The 24,875-nt window shown below is 37.6% G+C and overlaps 1 protein-coding gene across 2 annotated transcripts; it reads right to left on the bottom strand.

Moving 5' to 3' along the window:
* Positions 1-1,881: 1,881 nt before the first annotated feature.
* On the bottom strand, positions 1,882-24,638 carry LOC110112145 (probable WRKY transcription factor 4). Of its 2 annotated transcripts, none has more exons than XM_020844251.2 (4): positions 24,501-24,638; positions 9,737-10,419; positions 9,502-9,657; positions 1,882-2,632 (listed from the first exon to the last, which is right to left on the bottom strand). In XM_020844251.2, the coding sequence occupies exons 1-4, from the start codon at positions 24,534-24,536 to the stop codon at positions 2,332-2,334; spliced, it is 1,176 nt and encodes a 391-aa protein (XP_020699910.1). In that variant the 5' UTR covers positions 24,537-24,638; the 3' UTR covers positions 1,882-2,331. The 2 variants fall into 2 exon arrangements, with proteins under 2 accessions (XP_020699910.1, XP_020699908.1); XM_020844249.2 differs by lacking the exon at positions 24,501-24,638 and adding an exon at positions 14,223-14,783.
* Positions 24,639-24,875: the final 237 nt, after the last annotated feature.

Raw genomic sequence — 24,875 nt, 5'->3', positions numbered from 1 at the left:
TAATGTTTTGTGATCAAAGACACCAATATCAGCCATCCGATGAAGTGTTATAGAATTTTATATATATATATATTTATGGGATATGTCACTCTAAAAAATTCATAAATAGATCCTCATTATCTTCATTATGAGGGAGGAGTATGGACCTTGAGTTTGTATTTTGACTTGAGATTTAAGAAAGTTCTAAAACTCTAAGGCCAGTGCACCACTCATCGTCGCTATTGGATAGAGCAACCACTGCCACTGTTAGACCACCATTCAACTGTCATTGGAATACCAATTGATCCTATCCATTGGTTTTCAACGACGACCTTTTGACTGGTTTCACCCGGCTAGAATCCTCTAACTAGTGTACTCAACCACCCCACCGTAGTTTAACTTTATCTCTTTGACCACCATGCCCAACTAAGGTTCTTTTTACTGCAATCACTCGACTATGATTCTCTGACCAACAATCTTTTGAACATTGTTTTCTAGATACACTCATAGATACTAGCGTCATGTATAAGACTAATACACACCATCACGTATAAGATCAATGCACGACATTGATATCAACGTTGACTTTGACTTTTAATGTCAACACTAGGATTTATGATAAATATGATCATTGAACAGCTATAATGGATTACTCTCTGGTTAATAAATTATATATATATATACCCATCACAAAGCTTGTCAGCATACTCGTCGGCAGACACGCGTTCCACTCTTAAGTGGAAATTTTGTTGTTTATGGCATTGAGCCTAAATAAAAAATAAAAATTTAATGCTATTATTGACATTTTTACTCTGAAATAAAAAATTAAATATTTGATATTATCTCTCTAAAAGAGATACAGAATTTTTTTTTTAATTATTCCATATTTATTTTATTTTCATCCACTAGTTGGAATGGGCACGTGGCTACTTTATAATATAAAAAGTAAAAAACATGTAAATTCGAAAGGTGATGATTATCTTCCAGTGAAATTACAGGATCACCCCTGCCTTTTGTAATGTAGTCGCACGTGTAAAAAAGACAGCTATTATCTGAATTGGACTTTTTTTTTACATTTAAATAAATTAGCACACATATGATAAAGATAAGTCTCAAACTCCACCTTTTTTTATTGATATTCAAAGCTCTTAATCAAGAGACCAAATGAACTGTATCTATTTGACCAATTCAATCGTGATTCGATCAAATTGTCGGTCCAATCCATATTAAAAATCGACTTTGTATTAAACCAGACTGAACCAGTTAGAAGCGTCGATGCAGCCGGTGAATCAATTGTAAGTATTTTTTAAACAAAATTTTAATTAATTTTATAATATGAATAATATTTATTTTTTAATCGATAATACATGTAACTTTGACTATTGGTATAACTCTAAGCATGTATTCATATAATTATATTCCAACACTCAACATAAGGAAAATAATTAAATTGAAAAAAAAAAAACAAAGTGCAAAAAAAAAAAACAGATTAGTTAGTCAGATCATGAATTGTCGACCATCAAAATGAAGGAAAATAATCCATCCACAATTCTTAACTATCTACTTATAGTAATTTGATATTTCCTGATGCAAAGTTCATTAAAAAAATCTATACAGCCTTTAATTGGAAAAATTATTCTATGCGGATGCCAGACTGTCCGGAGACGAATAAGAACACGTCACATCACCACACCAGATATACGGCGGTACACATAAAAAAAACTACGTGACGCGCTCTCATTCGTCTTTGGATGATATTCGACGTCCACACTAAATCAATCCTTTGGTTAAGGCTGTGTTGCAAGTTGCAAGCATTATCTATGTAAGTAAAACATTAAAAAGCAAGATGGACAATTTACCATAAATAAAAAAGTTGAAATGTCCCAAGCAGTCAATACCAGATTTCTTTGAAGAAATAATAAGAAAATGGTGCATTGACATGTCTTCATATTATCGTGTGTGGAATTACAAGCTGTATCATATGAATTATCAATTAATTCTGTTACTAATGCTGATGACAAAAAAAAAACATAATAATTGGTAAATACAACATAAGCTCATAATTTCGATTAATTATTCTGTGCGGACACCGGACGACGCCTGAAGACGAATGATAGCGATCCACATTATTTTTTTGTTGTGTATCAGATGACGTAGCGCACTCTCATTCATCTCCGGACAATCCAGTGTCTGCACAGAATAATCTCTCCATAATTACACGTTGTATGGTTCTTGCAATTTTACAATCAAGCTGACTACTCAAACCTTTTGTGCACAGCCATAGTGGCAGAAAACAAATGCATAATAATTGATCTGAAACCAAGGATATTTCACAAGGTATGCTTGAATATTCTATGTCATTTCATGTTCTCCTTTTAGTTGAAGCACCGCAACTGGCCGATACACATTGTTTCTTTGGTCTGATCTTCCTTGACCGTTCTGGTTACTTGGTAAGATATCATGAGATGAATAGTTGCTTCTGCTAGCAGTAGCAGCAGCACTGCTGGAGGTGTTATGGCTGCTGTTCCTAGCTGCAGGAACATCATGGTTGTGCTTCCCCTCGTAAGTCGTTACGACTGCTTTGGGGTCGGTTGAAGCCCTTTCGACATGCTTTCGAACATTGCAGCCTGTGCTGGTGCACTTGTAATAACTCCTGCATATGATGGAAATCATCACCATTAGGCATGTGCCGCCTGTGTAAGGAGAGATTATTATGAGCGGACACTGGATGGGAGAACCGTCTGGTTTACGCTTAGGTACCGAGCGGTACCAAACCGCGGTACTGCTCGGTACTAAGCTCGGTATCAGACGTGGCACATTTTTATTGGGGTCTGGACTCCACACAGAATAATTTTTCCTGTGTAAGGCATTAGCATTCATCACTCATTCATTAATGTGAAAGCATTCCTACCATGTTGAATCTGACATGCTTTAATGTTTTCCTAACCCCTTATCATATGGAAAAGTAATTCTGTGCGGAAGCGGAACATGTTAGGATGCCTAAGCCCGAGCAGTGCTGAGGCTCGGTATCGCTGACATTGCTCATTCTGATTGGTATCCGGATGTAGAGCTGCGTTCGACGTCCGCACAGAATAATCTCTTTATCATATGTGGCCGAATTTTGCAATATTTATTTGCATTGGTTTGGACATAATAAAGCAAAGATACTTTTATCCTTAATCAGGGATTTATTTTCTTTATAGGAACTTATTTATGAACTTTTTATTGTTAATTGATGCTGTTAAAAACTTAATGAAAAATTGTCTTGGAGGAATAGAGATCAACAACATGAGAATTCAAATTTTTTTAGGATCTTATGAAGAGTAGAGATTCTTTTAATTTTAATGTGCTCGAAATTTTTTCTACAGCTTCTCATCTTCTCCTCAAATCTAAATGAATTATTTGAAAAAAAAAAAAAACTCACACCAAGGGCACTACCACATTGACGCCTCTTTCTCTAACTCTTCACAGCTCACTCAACTTTCAATATCTACAATCAATCTTTTTGCCTATTTGAATTAGATTTCTTATGGAAATAGTAATTCAGCCTCTTAAGCCTCTACAATTCGTTTTTGGAGGCTTGCCTCCCCCCTCCCCCTTTATATTTGGTTTTGGGCCATGATTCACCATTTCTTTTGACTTCTTTGAGATGAATTTTGTTCCTGAAGATACCAAGATAAGGAATTTTGTATGAACAATAAAAGACAAATTTATGTAAAATAACAAATCTGCCACACAAAAGAACTACCAGTCCCCTCCTTACATGCTTTGAAGCTTGTATCAACTAAAACTTCATTTGGGACAATTTTTTTAGTGTTTTTTAAAGCAACTTTTAGTACAAAAATTTTTTAAACTAAAAGTTTTTTTACCAGAAAACTGCTTTAGAAAGCTGTCCCAAATGAAAACCTGAATGTTAATCAGTTGCTAATTCCAATGGCTCAAGATATCTTTTGTTTTTGAGATACCATTTAGATGAAATCACCCAAGTAAATGAGGGTTCCACAAACGATCATCAGTGCTCTGGCAACATAAGAATTTCTCTTGTTATACTTTCCATGGGTATTTAGCCAGTTTATAGGCTGGAATACGTTATGTTCATAAAGTTGAACATGAAGTAAATTCGATTTTCCTTGATCTTCCTTTTTTTTTTTTTCAAAAATTATCCTTGTTCATGATTCTTGTATTGAGTTTAAAACCATGGTAATTGTGTTACGAAGAGAAGCCTGAAAGAAATTTTACTTCACAAAAAAAGGAACAATTAGAATAACAAAGTAAGAAATCATTTAAGAAAAGATTAATTTTGGGATTGGCATGCTTATTGATGGAAACTTACGAATCCGATTCAATTAAAAAGTAATACCTGATCATGCAAATTCCTACCAAACCCCTTAACATATTTTCAGATTAAAAAAAAAAAATCAATGGAGGCTTTCCCGGTGGATCAATTTTCACTGAGAAATCTCTATTTTTCTGTAGTACTGAACCATTTCCCTCATAATCCTTTCTCACTAATTCATTAATTACTATTGTTTTTCCAGTCAAAAACAGTACCACTATTTTATTCTAGAAATCTTTCAAATGTCTCTCTTACATGCCATAAAATTCTGTTCACATTATTTCTCCTTCATTTGTTCTTGTATGCTCCACCAAAAACTTGATAACAAGACTACGGAATTCTTAAAAATAATAAGTTCCTTTCTAGTGCTTAATTTCTTGGTTTCTAGGCTACTGTTCCAGAGTTCTAAGCCAGCAAGCGCTATTCCAAGAAGTTCATTGTTTCAGTCATTCATACTATATTCACATCACATTGCATATCTATTTGATGAAGAAACTGCCACAGCATTTGTCCAACGACACCCTATAAAGATCACATTTAGGCTTTGTTTGTGACATCTTTCTTACTGCTTCTTAAAGCAGCTTTTTAGTATAAAAATTAATATTTTGCACTTGAAAGCTGCTTTAAGAAGCAGTAAGAAAGCGGTCCCAAACATTATTTAAAAAAGGTATAGTGCTACAAGTTATGATGTTTTTTATGCTCCATTTTTACAAGTTTCTTACTCTTGACCCTCACATGAATTCACATTCCCGATCTAACCAGTAACAAATTTCTTTAATGTCTAAACAACACGTTTCTTAATTTTTTCCCCATTAGTATGAACCAGCATCACCACATCTTAAGCAATTTTAGTTGATTCTTTAACTATGATGATCTGTAATGTGTGGCACATTTTGTATGCATCGCCCATGAATTGCTATTCTTGTTCAGATAAATATTGTTCTGGTTTTTTATCAACTTTCACTTGCCAACCAAGAGTATGAGTGGCTAGGCAGATAACTGTGGAGTTGGGTGAAAAGAGGACATGAGAAAAGTAGAAAAAGGTGGGACAGAAAACCTAGAGAATAGAGAGGGGCTAAGCTTTGCTTGCATTTGTGTGTATTAAAGACAAATTGCATACAAGTATCCACTTAATTATAAGGATGATTTTTTACTGTTAAGAAAATAATAATAAGAAAAGCAAATAAAGAATAATAATAAAAATCATGGTAAATCTTTCATAAAAAACTAGTTTTTAATAATAAAAAAATCCTTTTAAATAAGATGTCATTTAGTTACATCATTGTTACATTATCAAATCAAATAAGGTATGTGATGGCATGTCCAAATAAGTCAGTGATAACATCCTATTATGATGATGATCAGGATAGCCAAGTCCTACATTAATGAGCCTCTCAATTATGCTGCATAAAATATAGGAGTTTTGTGATAGGAAGTGCTGGTAGAAATGAATAAACCTTGGCTAAAATTTGATTTCAGCAAATCCAGAGAACAAACAACCAGAAAACTATGAATAGAAACTCACAATAACACTTTTTATTGAAATGTTTATGAAAGAAAAGACAAGATATAATTGGAGAGGAAGATCCGATTCTCTAAGAGCAATTTCGTTCTTTTAAGCTTCAAAGCCTACGCAATGAGAGTAGGGATTGAGGCGTACGCCTCAAGTTAATTGAGGCGCGTCTCTCACCTCAGGTTTTAGAGGCGTCCGCCTCTTAAAAAAAAACCCTAATCTAAGATAACTGATATTGAGTAAGAAGGAGCTGATTGGGAGGCATTGGACTCTATAGGATTGAAGGAAGGGGAGAGACGAGTTCATCATAATGATGATTCAAATGAAGACCCCCTTAGTGATGACAGTGCTGATGACTTATGAGTTCTTATGTCATTGCTATTCATTTTTTGAATTATATGTTAATGAAAAGAATACTGTGATTTGGGAAAGATAGAATTTGAGTTGAACTATATTTTATGTTGTCTTATTATTTGGATATTTTGATTTCACTTCATATCTTGTGCCTTTTTATGTTGTATATTAGTTAATCATTAGTATATAAAAAATTTATCATTTTATGTTTACGCAATCTTTTGATTTTGAGGCTTACGCCTCAAAACGCCCTGAGTCTTATGCCTCGCCTCAATACCCGATTACACAATTTTAAACATTGCTTAAAGCAAACAATAAAATATAAAATATGCGAAAAAGCCCTCCCAATTTCAAATTCCCTCCTACCCGCACCCTCCTCTCTTTGCATTATGTTGTGGGCCCACCTCAAGGGGGCATATGGCTGTTGGGGCGGACCAGGCCTCCGCCTGGAGTAAACAAGGGTCGGACCATTCTAGACAGACTAGATCAGTCCCTCCTAGATATGACCGGTCTAACAATACCCCTCTCCCAAAGATCCACCTTGTCCGCAAGATGAAAAGACAGCTCCTTCTTCAATCTCCTCGTCATCACAAATAGTGAGAACCTGAAGAGTTTGATTATTACACCTATGCATTGGTATATACATTTCCTCATATCTGAAACACAACCCCTTCGCCATCTTTTCCTGTAACTCAGTTTTTGTAAGCTTCTTGAAGTTTTCACCAGGTCTCCCTCCTACAATCTTCTCCTGCAAGGTCTTTCTATGAATACCCGACGTCAGATCCTTGGATGCCAAAAGATGGTGGTCATCCTGTACAAACCTCCTGAGCTGCTACCTCCATCCCCTCTCTCCTGGTGCCTCTAATCCTCCATTAACTAGACTAACTCCATAGCCTCTCCCAAATCAAGGGGGATTCATCACTCTAACTATTGCACGAATCTCTAGTTTAAGCCCTTTCATAAAGTTCCACTCCAATACAGTCTCTTAAAGCCAGTCCAATCGACTGCCCAGGTGCACAAATTGCTCATGGTACTCTATTACTATCCCCTCCTACGTCAGGGCGAAGAACTACTCATAGAGGTCCCCCCTCCTAATTAGAAAATGTTCCAACAAGCAATCCTTAAACTCCCTCCAGGTCCGTATGGGTCACCTTATATCCCTCCACTGGTACCATGCTAATGCTTTCCCCTCCAAGCACATCCCGGCTGCCGTCATTCTCTCTTCCTCCAACTTATTGACGATAAAGCACCTTTCTACCCTGTATATCCACCAATGTGTATATTCTCTCTCAAAAATAGGCATCTTCAGCTTCCTTGCTCTCGGATATCCTCCGTTCCCCATGTTTCTTCCATAATTTTCCATTCCCTAAAGGGGTGGTTCCCCCAAGTGTCTCAATCATCTTTTCTATGCTCGTACCCAAACCTTTCGTCAAAATCTCATATTCTCCTTTCAAATTCAGCACTTATTGAACCATAAATCAACCCTTCTCCTTTCAAATTTCGCTCGTCTCCTCTCAAATTCAGCACCCCTTCATTCATGCCCAACCCCCTCATGCCTCTCCCCATACCCTTTACCCAACTCCTCTTAAGAATTGGCTCTAGGGGAGGCATTCTCTCTTCTCTCTCCAAAATCTTCACCTCTTAATATTCATTTCACCTTATCGGATTAGGATTTTCCCCATTTCCTTGGCTGTCGACGGCTTCCCTCGCCTCCGATGACGCCGTCTTTGGTTGGCCCTCGAGCAACTTCTTCAGCATCTTTTCCTAGATTTAAAATTTCCTATCAATCTTCTCATAGACGGTTGAAATTCGACTTTTGAAATCTGAAAATTGAGTTTGAAAATCCGAAATTTCATATTTCAATTGTCCGATCTTCCCCTCCAATACTTCTAACTTTCTTCCTGCCATGGATAACCGGATCTAGGCTCCAAACAGCAAAAATGAACAAAAAACAGCTAATCGGGCCTTCAAAAAGCAAAAATCAGCAAGATTGGAGAGAAAAACGCAACAGAAATCAGCAAAAAAAAAATTTATATTTCAACCCAGGGCACCGTTCTAATACCAATTTGATAGGAAGTGCTTGTAGAAAACAAATAACCTCTTGTTGAAATTTGATAAACTAGAATTATTAATAAATTTTTTTATTAAAGAAATAATTTAACATATTTTTAAATAATATTATTACCAAAATACCCCTTGATTTAACACTATAAATTCCAAAGTTTGATGTTAGGACCAAAAAGGCCCTTTTAAAGGAGTTGAGGGACCAATTTATCTTTTTAAGGAGTTGAGGAACCAAATTGGTCCTCAAAAAAGTTGTTGACCATTTTGATCATTTTCTCATTAGATCTTCAATTGAAGAGGAAGGCGCAACTCTCTCAAATCCTAGCTGTCAGCTAGAGCTCAATCAACCTAAGAACAATATAAATTTAGCAAAAAATACATAACCTACCCCTGGGGTAAACCAAACAACTTAAAGTATACAATAAAATGTAAAATACCCACAACAGCCCTCTCAATTTCATATTCCCTGCTATCCGCCTCCTCCTCTCTTTGCATTAAGTTGTGGTCCCCATCCCAAGGGGGAAGGATGGCTACTAGGCCAAACTAGGCTTCTACCTAGAGTAAACAAGGCCCAGTCCCTTCTGGACCAGTCCAGGACCGGTCTAACATTTTGCTGCATGTACACCATAATAAGTGCTTGAAATAGCTCTTGGTTAAGTCATCTAGCTTTTATTTTTCTTTTAGCCTTGCAACTTCTTCAATGATAGCTTGCATAATACCCTATTTAAGAATAGAACAAACTTCTAGCAGCTTGAACTATGATAACGCAAATGGCATACTTGTTTATACACACAACAGCGTGACTTTTACTTGTCTAAGCACAGGACGTCTGAAGAAAAATCTCAAATCCTTCAAACTTAGGTGGGGTTCTCCAACTCAAGAAAAAAAAATAATCATCTGATCTCCTTTGTGTAAGATTGATGAACAAATGAGATCTACGAGTATGCTAATGTTACGCCGGCCCAGGAGGGGCCGGCTGGACCGGTCCGGGTCTACTTGCGACAGAACCGAAGCAAACAGGCGATCTTCTGATCTCCTTTGTGTAAGATTGATGAACAAATGAGATCTACGAGTATGCTAACTCAGAATACATCTTTCTTAAGGAATAAAGCATAAGGTTTGAAAGTTTTCGAAAATGGATTCTGCAAAAAGAACAAGAAAATGACAAAATGTAGTATGATTTAGACAAGAACAGGAACCTTGGACAAAGCAGCTAATATGCAAAAAAAGAAAAAAATGAAAAAAAATGGGATACCTTGGGTGAGGATTTCCTTTTACCAATTTTTGCCCATATTTGCGCCATCTGTAGCCATCATCCAAAAGATCAACTTCACTTGTTGTTTGCAGAATGATCCTTGGTTCTGTTACCGTCCTATGAGAAGAAGACTCTATTACCCTAGTTTCCAAGTTCCTGTCGAATGAAACAAGATCTCTTTTTCAGAAAGCAAGTAAAATAAGTGGATGCATTGAAACTTGTTTTGAAAGTAAACCTTCTCTTATGTTCAGGTTCACCATCTTCTGCTTCTTCATCCTCCAGTTCCTCATCATCACTTGAACCTGATAATTGCTCAGAAACTCCTTCTCGCTCCTTTTTAGATAGACCCACCATACCATCACTTGATCTGTTGAAGTTCAAATGGTCATCTTGTTGTAGTGATTCGGAGTTATCAGGATATGTATTTCCATTTACTTCAGCTGCACCCTCTTTTGATCGTTTATTTGGTATTGGCCGTTCATGATTGTGTTGTCCCCTATAGATTATCTCAGTCACTTGGCCATCAAGGGAGCGTTCTACCTTTTTCTTAACCGGACACTTTGGGTGGGTACATTTGTAGTAGCTCCTTGGATATTCACAGCCCTTCACCTGCTTCTGCCCATACTTACGCCAGTTGTAGCCATCATCAGCAGGTTTATCAGCAACAATAGCGGCTGGTTGAGATCTTTGATCAGAATGGGAGGCAAAAGCAGATTCGGTATTATGAATATTTTTACCAGAAGTAATAAACAGCATAGGTTGGGATGAGGTCATATTCATGGCAGAGATTGGCTGTATCAAGGAAGCTGATGAAAGAGAAGATGGAAATTCTGCCTGGCTTTGCATTTGAGAATGTGAATCAGAAGCCTGAGCAGTTACTTGTGCTAAAGCATGTTGATGTGACATTCCAAGGTGTCCCTGCATGTAGCCATTAGTCCATGTCAAATTAGCGATCATGAGTACTGAATCAGCAACTTATTATTGGGATGATGCATATAAGGACATTCATAATGATGAAGAAGAGTACTACACAGATTATATGCCAAAGGAAACACTTTTCTTGCGTTGGTATACATTTATTTGATGAACAAGTGATAATTTTGCACTGTTAGAGTGTTCTATTTAGTTTCATATAAGATGGTTAAAAAACGTTGATCTAGATTACTAATTAGTTAGCCCTTACACATAAGGTTAATATTTTTATTGTAAAACCAATTTGACCACTAATGTATTTCATTCAACTTTGATCCCCTTCTGATTCACACCAACTAACAAGTGGCATCAGCTCAATTGGGAGGAGTAATGACTAATGTGATTCTATGGATAGCTCTCTTGCAAGAGAGAGATTGTTAGGCACAAGAGAGTATTTGCTTTAGTCTAGGGGAAACATTGAGTTAAGTTTAAAAAATAATAAATTATACAAAAGAGAAGTGAGATCCTTTGGATGGAGATTGATAATGGAAACGACATATAAAAAAATTAGAAAAAGGGAGGAAATGTCACTCTTATATTCCTTAACATGAATAAGGATCAGTAAAACATTCATATCTTAATATCATCTTAATATCATTTTAAACTAGGAGTAAGGATCTTTATATGCACATAAATCAATCAATATCATAGACATGATAAATATACATGGTAATATATGTATTGAAATTTGATATTAATGTGAATTGTTTTAGATTATATTTGCAATGAATGTGAAAATTATCAGATCTCCAAAATCCTAAATCTCATCTTTCTTATTCTTCCATTTTCTTTTGTTAAATTGTATGGTCGGTTCTACATTCCCCTCAAATTAAGAATTTATTGGAAACATGCTCAATTATTTCTCAAGGTAAGAATGCAGATTCACTCTCAAACCCTTGGTCAAAAAATTTGTAAAATTTTCTTCAGATGTTATAAACTTAATTTTAACTTCACCTAATTCTAACCTTTTTTCTATAAAAAAAACAATCAATTAAATGTGTTTTGGAAGATCATGCAAGATGGGACCATCACTCATTGCTGGAAGACTTTTCTTATTAGAATACAGGAGTGACCTTTACCATGGCAGTCTAAACAGTAGTAGATTTTGTTTAATCTGCTAATTCAGTAGTTACAAAGTCCTTACTATGTTTTCAACCTTAGAGCTTGATCTTGCAAGAATTTTCTATTTGTTCCAAGAAACTTTTTTATTTGTTACTTTACAAGAAATCAAGTCCCATCTAGGGAAAATGTTATAGCTTACGACAGACATTCTATTATCTTGATCTCTTTTCCAATCTGCATCAAAATATCATATTACTTGAAAAGTTATATTCTTGTCATTTTTAACAAATTTCACTACCATGGTCTGTAGTTCTTTTCACGAATCTCATTTTTTTAAGAGTTTGCATGTGGATCTTTGTTGGTTCATGCATACCAGTTCCAATGATGGTGAGATATTTCAAATCTGCTACAATACTCCAAGACACTTGGGTTCTTTATAAGTTTTCCTTCAAGGGAAAAACACTTGGGTCAATTAGATCTAGTGAAGGCTTTCAATACGGCATTTTGCATTTTTTTTAAATACTAGATAATTTAGCTGTGACATTTTTAGCTTCTAGAGATTTCTATCGAACTCTATTCCAAGAAAAGTTTCTTAAATGTTAGAAAGTCTTTGTTTTTGACTTTTCTATGTAGTAAATCTGAAAGGCTGAGTATCACTGAATTGAAATTTCCACAAACGAGGATGCCATCAACAAAAAGGACTGCTATTGTCATTTATCGCATTATAAAGGAGGACTACTGTTAGTTGTCTATTATTTTGCTATTATCTTAAAGGAGAACTGCTATCATTGCCATCAACTCTCTAATAACGTTTTGGAATTCTGGTTATGAACAAGGAGTCATAACTTCTTTGAACAGAGAAAACTTGATCCATGTGGTTGATTTTATGCAAATAACTCTATGAATGAAAGATTAATCATCATGATGGGGATTGCCATCAACTCTCTAATAACGTTTTGGAATTCTGGTTATGAACAAGGAGTCATAACTTCTTTGAACAGAGAAAACTTGATCCATGTGGTTGATTTTATGCAAATAACTCTATGAATGTTCCACATCACATCATGACTCCTTGAACTCATAATCTATGATGCACTAACACTTCTCCTTAAAGAGATATATAGTGTCCGACACATATCATGACACGCACCCGACACATGTTTGATATATTGAAGACATGTTCAATTAAAAAAATATTAAAAAAAGATTGGACACGCATGTCGAACATACGTGTCTAAACTAATTTATTAAAAAAAAACTTTTTTAAATATAATTTCTTATATTTCAAATATAAAATATAAAAACTAATTTTCTTATTTTATTTTCACTGCCCTAAATCAATTGCCCACACTTAATACTCCATTCCTTGACCATTCCTATTTTCATTTCTCTCTGCAGGTCATGGCTAAGGTTTCATAACAATGCCTGATGTAATCTCAACATCAGTGTTTGACGCTTGACGCTAGTAATTTCTACGCCCATAATCACACCCCTGCACCATCTCAACATCTCATTTTTGTCCAACATCATTTTAACATCGACGATTGACACTGTCTCAACATCAATGCCCAATGCCATTGCACAACATCGATGTCCAACTCTTGACAACCTTCTCATTACCCCCTTTTGCTACCTGACACATACACCAATGCTCAACTCTCAATATTTAAATAAAATGAACACTTATTATATCTTCTCAAATCCCAAATACACTCACATGCTAACTAAGAAGAAACCTAAAAAACATTCACATATAAGTTTAACTAAAACCACAGTACCATCCTGAAGTTCCATGATGTGAAAGAATCAAGAGAGACACTTGTCTCACAAGCTACTAAGACAAATAGTAACCATCTGGAAGACCCTACCTAGTGTCCTTTCCAAGTGCGGCTCCTTCAACCTGCCATTTCACTAGCCGGAGATAGTCTTAGAATAGAACTGGAGAACAACTCCAATTCCCAATCTGATGCCATCATATATTGTCCTCAAAATCGAGAGTTACTTGTAGCAGAGCAGTCACAAGTCCATATAAGAAATAATTGAGGGAAAATAACAACGTATATCGAAGTTTTAAACCAATACCTAATCAAATGACATGTAAATCCATCATGAATGCAGTGATTGAGTCAAATAAAGACCTATACATTTATCATTGTCAGAAAGCCTTTAACATTGATGTGGGCTTAATCGCTAAAGTCAAAGCCTTCTTCCCTTCATATATGGCCTCAGCTTGAACAATATGATTTGGATTACTAATTCTAATCACCATTAATTGAGGATTAATTATGAGGCCTACCTCACTAATCTGAGGAGATTCCAAACAGAAGGCTATCTTCCCCATATTCAATTTAAATGTTTAACTGGCTATTTCAACACTTATATTCCATATCTTCATCTAGAAAGCCAATCCTCCATCTTCAGGCTTAATTTCCTCAACCAAGTAACTTCCATAAGAAAGCCTAAATCTAGGCTGATTTTGAAAAACCAGAGAACACCAGAACGAAAAAGGTGAGAGAAAATCTGAAAGAAAGCAAAATATTTTTCTTTTAGCGCACTCCCTTTCCTGCGCTACACTCTAGAAATCATTCATAGTAAAAATCCAATCCATACATAACAGACCAAAAGATAACACAGACAACACAAAGAATAACGCCTTAAAAGTTTAATCTTTGAACAAAATCACACACCAAATTAGAAGAGAACATTGCGGGAGAATCGAGCAAACCGCCAGGGCTGAGTCCAGGTGGCACCGTGAATAACGGCGACGGCGCCACCATCAAATTCATCGGCCGGCTATGCCCTAAATTCAAGCTCGCTCGCTCTCTTCCACCTCCTCCACGAGCATCGAACGCCGTCGTCGACACCGACGGCGATACCATAGCGCCAGCAAGGATCTGCGAGAAGGATCGATACTCGGACTCTGGTTCAAAGAAGCTCGAGGCCAGCGTCATCGGACCGGGACTTGCCTCCGCTGGCCCGCCGCGGAAGAGGCTTTCCACCGTGGAACGCGGAGGAAGTGATATCGAGGGCCGGTTCACCTCCGCCGCCGACGAAACAGCGCCGCCATTCTCTGACATCGGATTGGAATCGAACGGCAGAACGAAAAACCTATAACTTTTCCTCAATTTTTATTTTTTTGGAAAACTTCAAATCGACCTTTTTGGATGTACTGAAGAAGATTTCTACCGGATTGCTTTGTACTTCTGGCTTCTGAGACGGCTTCGAGGAAGTAGACGGCGTGGAAATTTGGATACGAGAAAGGACGTCAGACGAAAAGCTGAAATGGAACTAAATTCATTCCAAATTAAATTCAGATCCAAATGTAGAACGTTGACTCCACATGCAAAAAACTGACGAAATTGACCCTGTCCTTGGGATAATTTATCAAATTAGGTAATTCAACGGTTTAACCCGCCAATAGTTTTTTTTAATTAATAATTTTTATATAAAAAATTTATTTAAAAAAATAATAAAAAAACTGTCCCAAATAAAATCTAAGTTATATGAAATAAAAATATTTTTTTTTTGCTTAAATGTATTTATGATAAATATCAAGGCTCAACTCAGTTAGCACTATACGTGTGTTGCCAGACCACTAACATAACACACTGCTTCGGCCCCTTGACTCAGTGATATCTGTTGTCGGTACACTTCAGTTTGGATGCATATTGCATGGGCAAAATGCCACTGGACTCTTGCCATCATTTCGTCATTCGTCAATTTGAGTTACCAAACGGTCTCCGATTTTAACGAGCTTATACTCGAATAGAACGGCTCGACGAGACGAATCCAACGAGCCCAAGATCACCGGATTCCGACATCAATAAGGCCCTCAAATGTTCAACGAACGGTGCACGATCGAAGGATTCAATATTAGTCGTTCATTCGGCCACTCTCTATTTGCCCCTGATCTCACACATATTTACGGGCTATGCCACTCTAGAAAAACTATAAATGAACCCCTCATTCCTCATAAGGGGGGACTGAAGGAAGAAGGGAGAAGAAGAAGGGAAGAGAAAGAGAAATGGGAAAGGAGAATCATCTCCTCCTCGACCACCGTCGGAGTTCTTCCCGCCGCCTGAATACGCCGGAATTTTGCCGAATATTCGAGAAACGCCGGGATTTTGCACAACTTTGTTTTAATCCAGGAGAAACTTAGTGTAATCTGATTGTCCTAACTTGTGGGACGAATCAGCTTCTTGTAATTTACGCAACACTAGTGGAACTTTTAAACTGGGCGTGGCCCCGTGGTTTTTCCCCTTTTTAGGGTTTTCCACGTAAAAATCCTGGTATTCACTTTTTTTTCTGTTTATATGATGAATATTCATACAACGCTTAGACGTAAATTTACAACCTCTACCGCCGCGTATATTCTAACCCGCAACAGTTTGGCGCCGTATGTGGGAAATACTATCCCACAACTTCAAGTATTGCTACAATGGTCAACATACGTAGCAGTCGCATCGTTGGAGCTTCCCGCTCCAACACCCACCAATCCAGAAATCAGTCTGTGAATCACAGACGCCCGATGTCTATCTCTTTTCATACTGGGGGGCAAAATGTTGTCGGAGAAAGAACCTTGAGACCTTATTTAGAAGAAAGAATCCAGAAGATGGAAGAATCTCAGAATGAAATTCTTCAACTCCTGCGAGAGACTCGGCAACCGACACTACCACAAAGGGAGGAAGTGCTTCTCCCTCGAGATCCACCACGGGTTGAAGATGTTCAATTCGAGCATCTTCAAGCAGAAATTCCTCTTCCTCCCTTAAGAAGGCAGATACATCAGAACAACTAACTCACTGATACAGCAAGCTCTACACATCCTTCGCCCTCAACTCGGCAGCCTCGCGTTCTTCCAGATCTCCCAGAAGACTCAACCTAACCATACATTGCTGAGCTCCCTCAAAATGCTCTATGTCATGAACTGCGAAGATTGGTACGGGAACAGTTCCCCCGAGGAGATGTGAGGCAAGCTCTTCGACGAATGAACTTTCAGGAGTCATCACCTCTAACTGAAGTCATTCTTCAGCACCCCATTCTGATTGGATTCAAACAACCGAGCATCGAGTCCTACGATGGGACATCTGACCCGTACGAGCATATCGATCACTATAGAACCATCATGCATATCCAGCGAGCCTATGATGCACTACTCTGTCAGGTTTTTCTTGCTACCCTCAAAGAATAAGCTCAAATGAATGTGATTTTATTCACTTCCAGCCGGAATGATCCATACATTCGTCAAATTGGCCAAAGTGTTCGTCAAACAGTTTGTTGATAATCGAAAAATTGCTAAGGATTCTTCTCACCTCTTTGGGATCCGCCAAAATGAAGGGGAATTGTTGAAAGAGTATTTTTAACGATTTTCCACTGAGGCTCGACAAATTTCAGGAGTAGATCTTGAATTGTTGAGATGGGTCTTTTTTGGAGACCTTCGTCATGACCCCTTTTATTCGGCACTCATGCGAGACATAGTTCATTCATATACCGACTTGATTCATCGCGTGGAGGCGTAAATCTCTGCAGATAAAGCCATAAATGCTCATGGAAAGCAATTTGAGCAAACAAATGGAAAATGCAAGGATGCACTTGGGATGGATAATTCGTCCTCACAAAAAAAGAAATAAGGGAAAAGTAATCTGCCTCCTAGGCCTCCTTTGCCACAACAGGAATCTCGATAAGATAAATAGTATACATCACTCAACACATCTCAATTAAATGTGTTGATGGCCATTCGAGATCAAGATACAATGAAATGGCAGAATCCATTGAAGCCGAACACAGACAATCAAGATCAATACTGTCATTTTCATCGTAGTCGTGACCACACTACTGAAGCCTATAAGTAGCTAGAGGATAAAATTGAAAGACTTATCCGCCAAGATTATCTTTGACAGTTTATCCAAAATCCACTCGTCCGAGAGGAAGCTCGTCCTGCTGGGGAAAAAAATCAACAACAACAGAGACAACCGGTGAATAATCAAATAACAATTGGTAAAATTGAGACCATCGCAGGAGGCCCCTTACTATCTGATCAAGCCTTTTTAGTTGTAGATAAAAATCCAACACCAAAGAAAGCTCATATGTACCCCTCTATCACTTTCGAAGACTCTGATTTGAATGGAATAAAAACCTCTCATCAAGCCTTTTTATTCTGTTTTGTTAAAACTCAAATTCTCATTTAAATCTATAAAAATAGAAGAAACAGAACAAACACCAAAATACTTATCACCACCAAGCTCATCGTGTTCCTCTTCCCTCGTCTTTCTCTTATTCTCCATCTATCTTCTAAACTCTCTTCTTTATCTAAATCTTCTAGGAGTCATCACCTCTAATTGAAGCCATTCTTAAGCAACCCATTCCGGTCAGATTCAAAGTACCAAACATTGAGTCCTACGATGGGACGACCGACCCGTATGAGCATATCGACTACTAAAGAACCATCATGCATATTCAATGAGCATCGGACGCACTCCTCTGCTAGGTTTTTCCTGCCACCCTTAAAGGACAGGCTCGAAAGTGGTTTTATTCGCTTCCGTTTAGAATGATCCCTTCATTCATCAAATTAGCCAAAGTATTCGTTGAACAGTTTGTGGCTAATCGAAAAATTGCTAAGGATTCTCTCCACCCCTCCGGGATCCGCCAAAATGAGGGAGAATCATTGAAGGAGTATTTTTAGCGGTTTTCCACTGAGGCTCAACAGATTCCAGGAGTAGACCCTAAATTACTCAGAGGGGTCTTTCTTGGAGGTCTTCGTCCTGGCCCCTTCTATTCAGCACTCATGCGTGACATTGTTCATTCATATGCTGACCTAATCCATCATGTGGAGGTGCAAATTTCTGCAGATAAAGCTATAAATGCTCATAGGAAGCAGTTTGAGCAAATCAACGGGAAGCGCAAAGGTGCACCTGGGATGAACAATTCATTCTCACAACAGAAAAAGCAATGGAAGAATAATCGTCCTCCTAGGCATTCATTACCATGATGGGAACCTCAACAGGAGGAGTATACCCCACTCAACACATCTCAAGCAAATGTATTGATGTCCGTTCGAGATCAAGATACATTGAAATGACCGAATCCTTTGAAATCGAACACAGGAAATCCAGATCAGTATTGTCACTTTCATCGTAGTCGTGTTCACACTACCGAAGCCTGTAAGCAACTCAAGGATGAGATTGAAAGACTTATCCGCCAGGGCTATCTTCGATAATTTATTCGAGATCTATCTACCCGAGAGGAAGCTCGCCCCGTTAGAGGGCAAAATCAACAACAAAGACAATCATTGAATAATATTCAAATGGTTGGAGAGATTGAATGATCACGCACTTCGTGCATTTGTATTAACAATACTGCTTATCTTGTTGTCTCTTTTATGTTGAGTAAAGTGTCACTTTGATATCTTTTATGTCTTCTTCCAAGTTAAATGTTGTATTGTTTATGTACGTATATCTTATGTGTTGAGTCATTGTAACTTGTATATCTCTAAGTCATACTATGGAACTATTGTACTGTATTACATAATACAGTAATTTGATGTTTACGTTGTTGTGATATTATTTTCTCTTATAAAAGATAAAAAATTTCTCAAGCTCTTTCTCCGTGATTTGAGAAATATACAATCTATATTGTATCTCAATCACTTGATGATCAATACCAGGGGGATTTGATCCGACCTCTTCCACACAGGTTAACGTCATCGAGCATGGCTCTGACATACAACCTCGGATAGGTCTTACATTCTCGGTGGATTCTCTCGACCTCTTCCATACATGTTAACGTCGTCGAGCAAAGGCTCCGACATACAGCCTCGGATAGGTCTCACATCCTTGGTGGATTCTCTTGACCTCTTCTATACAGGTTAACGTCGTCGAGCAAAGGCTCCGACATACAGCCTCGGATAGGTCTCACATCCCTGGTCAACTCTCTCGACCTCTTCCACACAGGTTAACGTCGTCGAGCAAAGGCTCCGACATACAGCCTCGGATAGGTCTCACATCCTTGGTGGATTCTCCATACCTCTTCCACACAAGTTAATGTCATAGAGCAAGGCTCTGACATACAACCTCGGATAGGTCTTACATCCTTGGTGGATTCTCTCGACCTCTTCCACACAGGTTAATGTCATCGAGCAGGGCTCTGACATACAACCTCGGATATGTCTTACATCTTTAGTGGATTCTCTTGGTCTCTTCCACACATGAATATAAAATTCTTGAAGACTAAAAAACCTCAAAGAGCATGAAAGGCACATTCAAAGCATACCTCAAAGAGGCATGAAACAACTTAGTTTTCTTTGGATGACGAGTTCATTTCAAATGAAAAATAAGCATCGAGCTCATACAATAATCTCAACTTCATATACAATATCATTGGAGTTATATTACAAGATTGTACATCAAGCAACAAGACAGATTACAATTTAATATTCATCAAGCCTCAACTCAGTTAGCACTATACGTGTGTTGCCAGACCACTAACATAACACACTGCTCCGGCCCCTTGACTCAGTGATATCTGTTGTCGGTACACTTCAGTTTGGATGCATATTGCATGGGCAAAATGCCAATGGACTCTTGCCATCATTTCGTCATTCGTCTGATATTTACTGGCGGTCCTTCACTTCATATCGGTCATCATCGGCTTCTCGCTCAACTGCTACTTGCAGCGCACCCTCGAACTCTCTCCTTCAGCTCTACACTCGATCGTTGATTGCTAATGCGCTTCAACTCGATCGTCCATCGCTGACAGACTTCCGCTCAAATGGTGTTGAAAATTCTCCTTCTACACAATAGAGGGGCACTGAAGCTTAATAGGGGAATGTCGCCTATCTCCAATAGTGAAATGCCTCCAATGCAAGAAGAAAGAGGGGAAGGAGAAGTCTCCAACTTCTGTATAAGAAGAGGGGCGCTAGATTGAGTAGGGAAATTTTCCCACTCAAAAATAGCGGAAAGCCTCGACTGTCAGAAAGCTGGGGGGAAAAGAAGAGCAAGAAAAAATCCCTTCACTTCTGCGCAAGAGGAAGAGCGCTAAGTTGAGCAGGAAAAATTTCCCACTCGAAAATAGCGGAAAGCCTCGACTGTCAGAAAGCCGGGGGGAAAAGAAGAGCAAGAAAAAATCCCTTTACTTCTGCGCAAGAGGAAGAGCGCTAAGTCGAGCAGGGAAAATTTCCCACTCGAAAATAGCGAAAAACCTCAACTGTCAGAAAGCCAGGGGGAAAAGAAGAGCAATAAAAAATCCCTTCACTTCTGCGTAAGAGGAGGGGCACTAAGTCGAACAGGGAAAATTTCCCACTCGAAAATAGCGGAAAACCTCGACTGCCAGAAAGCCAAGGGCGAAAGAAAAAGAGAAATTCCCTAACTTTTGAACAAGAGGAGGGGCGCTAAGTCGAGCAGGAAAAATTTCTCACTCGAAAATAGCGGAAAGCCTCAACTATCAGAGAGCCAGAGGGAGAAAAGGAGAATATGCAATTTTTCTAAAGGCCTAGGAGGCCTATTTATAGGTTTTTGAGAAAGAAGGGGAGAGTTACTGTCATTTTCGAAATTCCCAATTTTTCTAAATTTTTTCAGAATTTTTTGAATTTTTTTGGGATTTTTTGGAAATTTTTAGGACAAAAAAATAGCAAAAAGGAGTTATTTTCGGGTGGTGGGACCCACTTAAGGCGGTGGCTGTGACGCCCCAGGCATCCATAGTGAAAGGATTCGTCTGATCAATTTTGACACTTTCGGAGCTCAACGAGACCTCTATAATCAAGTTTCGAGGAACACTTAATTTTCGGAATGCAATTTTCGCATTTTGACCAATACAAATTTTTGAAACATATATTTTTCGGACTCCTGGAGCTTCGACATCCGAAAATAGGGGGCAACTGATACGTTGTAATGAAATCATCTTGATCGGGCACGAATCTCGAAGCAAAAACCAACCAGAAAACTTAAAAAATTAAATCTGGGAGCACCTGAACTCCGATTTCAGCGAGCTTATAATCAAACTGAGCGTCTCGGAAATACAAACCCAATGACAACAATTTCAACCCAATCCGAGCCCAAATGGGTCCAAATCAAGGACCCAAAGCGCTATTGGAAGGTTCAAACCATAATTTGAGTTACCAAACGGTCTCCGATTTTAACGAGCTTATACTCGAATCTAACGGCTCGACGAGACGAATCCAACGAGCCCAAGATTGCCGGATTCTGACATCTCTAAGGCCCTCAAATGTTCAACGAATGGTGAACGATCGAAGGATTCAATATCAGCCGTCAATTCGTCCACTCCCTATTTTCCCCTGATCTCACACAAATTTACGGGCTATGCCACTCCAGAAAAACTATAAATAGACCCCTCATTTCTCATAAGGGGGGACTGAAGGAAGAAGGGAGAATAAGAAGGGAAGAGGAAGAGAAAGGGGAAAGGAGAATCATCTCCTCCTCGACCACCGTCAGAGTTCTTCCCGCCGCCAGAATACACCGGAATTCTGCCGGATATTCGAGAAACGTCGGGATTTTGCACAACTTTGTTTTAATTCAGGAGAAACTTAGTGTAATCTGATTGTCCTAACTTGTGGGACGAATCAGCTTCTTATAATTTACGCAACACTAGTGAAACTTTTCAACTGGGCGCGGCCTCGTGGTTTTTTCCCTTTTCAAGGTTTTCCACGTAAAAATCCTGGTGTTCACTTTCTTTTCTGTTTGTGTGCTGAATATTCGTACAATGCTCAGACGTAAATTTGCAAACTCTACCCGCGTATATTCTAGCCCGCAACAAGAGTTATCATTATTATTAGGGCAATCAATATTTGACACAATCTGAAAATTTGACTCGAACTTGATCAAAAAATTTCGGATTTAGTTCAATCCTAACCCAACCCGGTTGAGTTCGAGTTAGGGATTTCGATCCATTTGCAAAACCGGGTTGAGTTCAGGTTAACCTGAAAACCCAAATAAACTCAGTTTGATCCGTTTTTAATTAATTTAAGTGAGTTTTAGAAGTTTTTTCTGAAATAAGTAAATGTTATTTCCAAAAAATAATAAAGCATGTTGTCCAAAATGAATTAAGCTTTGTTATGTTAAATTGATTAAAGTAAATCTTACCGTAATTTGATTTAAGTTTAAATAAATCAAATTAAATACAAATATTTTAGCAAACATACCCGAAGCAGGTCGAGTTCGGGTCTGAAAAATCGACCTGTAAAAACGACCAATTTTTAATCCTTCGCTCACATCAATCGAAGGATTAAAAACTTGTCGACATTAGAGATCATAGATTTGGAGATCAGCTCAACGCAATAACACAATCTAAGGTTGGTGTAAGTTTTTGCATGTTTCTTAGAGGATTGATGATTTCAAAGGATGTGAAGAGAACAATGTTGTTGTCAAATAATCTTTATTATGAGAGTTTCTTATGATCTTTTTTAATTAAGAGTTAGTGTACTTGATATTTGAAAAGAGCTAAAGAGAAATGTTTTATTGTTTATGTCTTTTATAGCTTTTTAAATAGTGGATCAAATCCTTTCCCCTCCACCATGGACTTAAAGTTATTCAAATTCATACATGTAAATCTTGGTTCATCTTTCTTTGTGTATCATTATATATTTAGGCATCGTTTGGAACCGTTTTTTTTACTGCTTCTTAAAGCAGCTTCTAGTACAAAAATTATTAGAAAGCTATTTTAAGAAACAACAAAAAAGTTGTCTCAAACAAAACTTTAATGTCTGCTATGCAGTCCCTAATGATGCTTTGTATCAAGTTTTGATGCTTACATTTCAACACAATTTCATCTATTTAATTTGCAAAATGGTTTATATCAGGTGATCTTTAATAGAGAGATTATGATACATACAACGTCACATCGCTCTAGAAAGTAATTATTTGATGTTTCTTGCCAATGTGATCAATTCCAATTTTCTTAGATTGCATAAGACCTTTCTTCAAGAACAAAAAAAAAATGAGCTATTAAATTTGATAAGGATTGTACAAGATGAGAATGATAGATTCTAAATTTTAATGAACAACAAAATATTTTATTTCTATAAAAAGTGACTGTTTAGACGAAAAGCAATAAAAAACCTCCATACCAATCACTATTCTCCTTAAATGAAAATATTATACATCATCAAATATGATGGATCAAAATCTCATAGATCTTACGAGGGACTACTCGTCAACTATTTGAATTGTATTTAAGTATACTAAAAGACTCCAAGACTAGTTGCCATTTGAATACTTAACCAAATCATAGGAAATGATATTATTGATTAGATAGTATATTATACTGGGACTCCAAGTAAAACATAATACACTACCGAGGGGACAACAATAAAAATATAATATAGTAAGCTAACTCAAGATTCAATTTGTTATTGCAATTTGATTGAGTCCAATATACCAGTTAATATTTTTGCTCATGGTACCTGCAATAGATGGTGGTGAGACCTGCAATGCTTTATGGTGCCGAATATTGACCATTAAAAGAGAAGCATAATACTAAATTAAGTGTTGCAGAGATAAGGATGCTCAGATGGATGAGTGGCTTTGCCCTTAGAGATAAGATACGAAATGAGCATATACTTGAAAATGTTGGAGTAGCTCTAGTGGAAGATAAGAGTAGAGAGAGTCGCCTTAGATGGTTTGGTCACATAAAATGGTGGCCTTCCGATGACCCGGTTAGGAAAGTAGAGGTATTAGATTTGACTTATGTTAAGAAAGATAGAGGTATACCTAAAAAGACTTGGTTATAAAATATTAGAAATGATCTTTCTTTATTAGATTTAAACGAGAATTTAACTTTTAGTATGACAATGAAAAAAAAAAAAAATTCATGTAGCTGACCCCATGTAATGGGACAAAGGCTTGATGTTGTTGTTGTTGTTGTAGTACCTAGTATAAGTGCATTAACTAATCCTATAGTTGATCAGTAATACAACTAAAATTTAACATAGTACTACTAGGAATTGATTATAAACTTACTTGATCAACCAATCCACCATGCAGATGCCTTCTCATCCCATATTTCACATATCTAAAATCTGGAGAACTGGAAGCCTTACTTCTCTGACGGTTCTGAGAAGGAGCTCGGCCTGAATCTCAATTGAGAACTGCAATGATAGCTTCACGCATCACACGATCCCATGAATAATTTCTTTTCATCACCTGATGGACATAGCTTTTAATCACCGGCTTTGATCATTCCACTGTGCATTTGATTAGAACACTTTCCTTAATGATTCTAACAAACAAGAAATTCAAACTGCTTTCAATTCTGTGTAATGATGAGGCTTGTTTCAGTAGAACAACTTTAATTTCATGTCCATCAAAGCACAACAGCTATGCTTGAGAGGCACT

This window comes from Dendrobium catenatum, unplaced genomic scaffold (genome assembly GCF_001605985.2).
Source record: "Dendrobium catenatum unplaced genomic scaffold, ASM160598v2 fragScaff_scaffold_1482, whole genome shotgun sequence".
Classification (NCBI taxonomy): domain Eukaryota; kingdom Viridiplantae; phylum Streptophyta; class Magnoliopsida; order Asparagales; family Orchidaceae; genus Dendrobium; species Dendrobium catenatum.
Note: the sequence above shows the minus strand (reverse complement) of the source record. Positions and strands in the feature narration are given on the sequence as shown.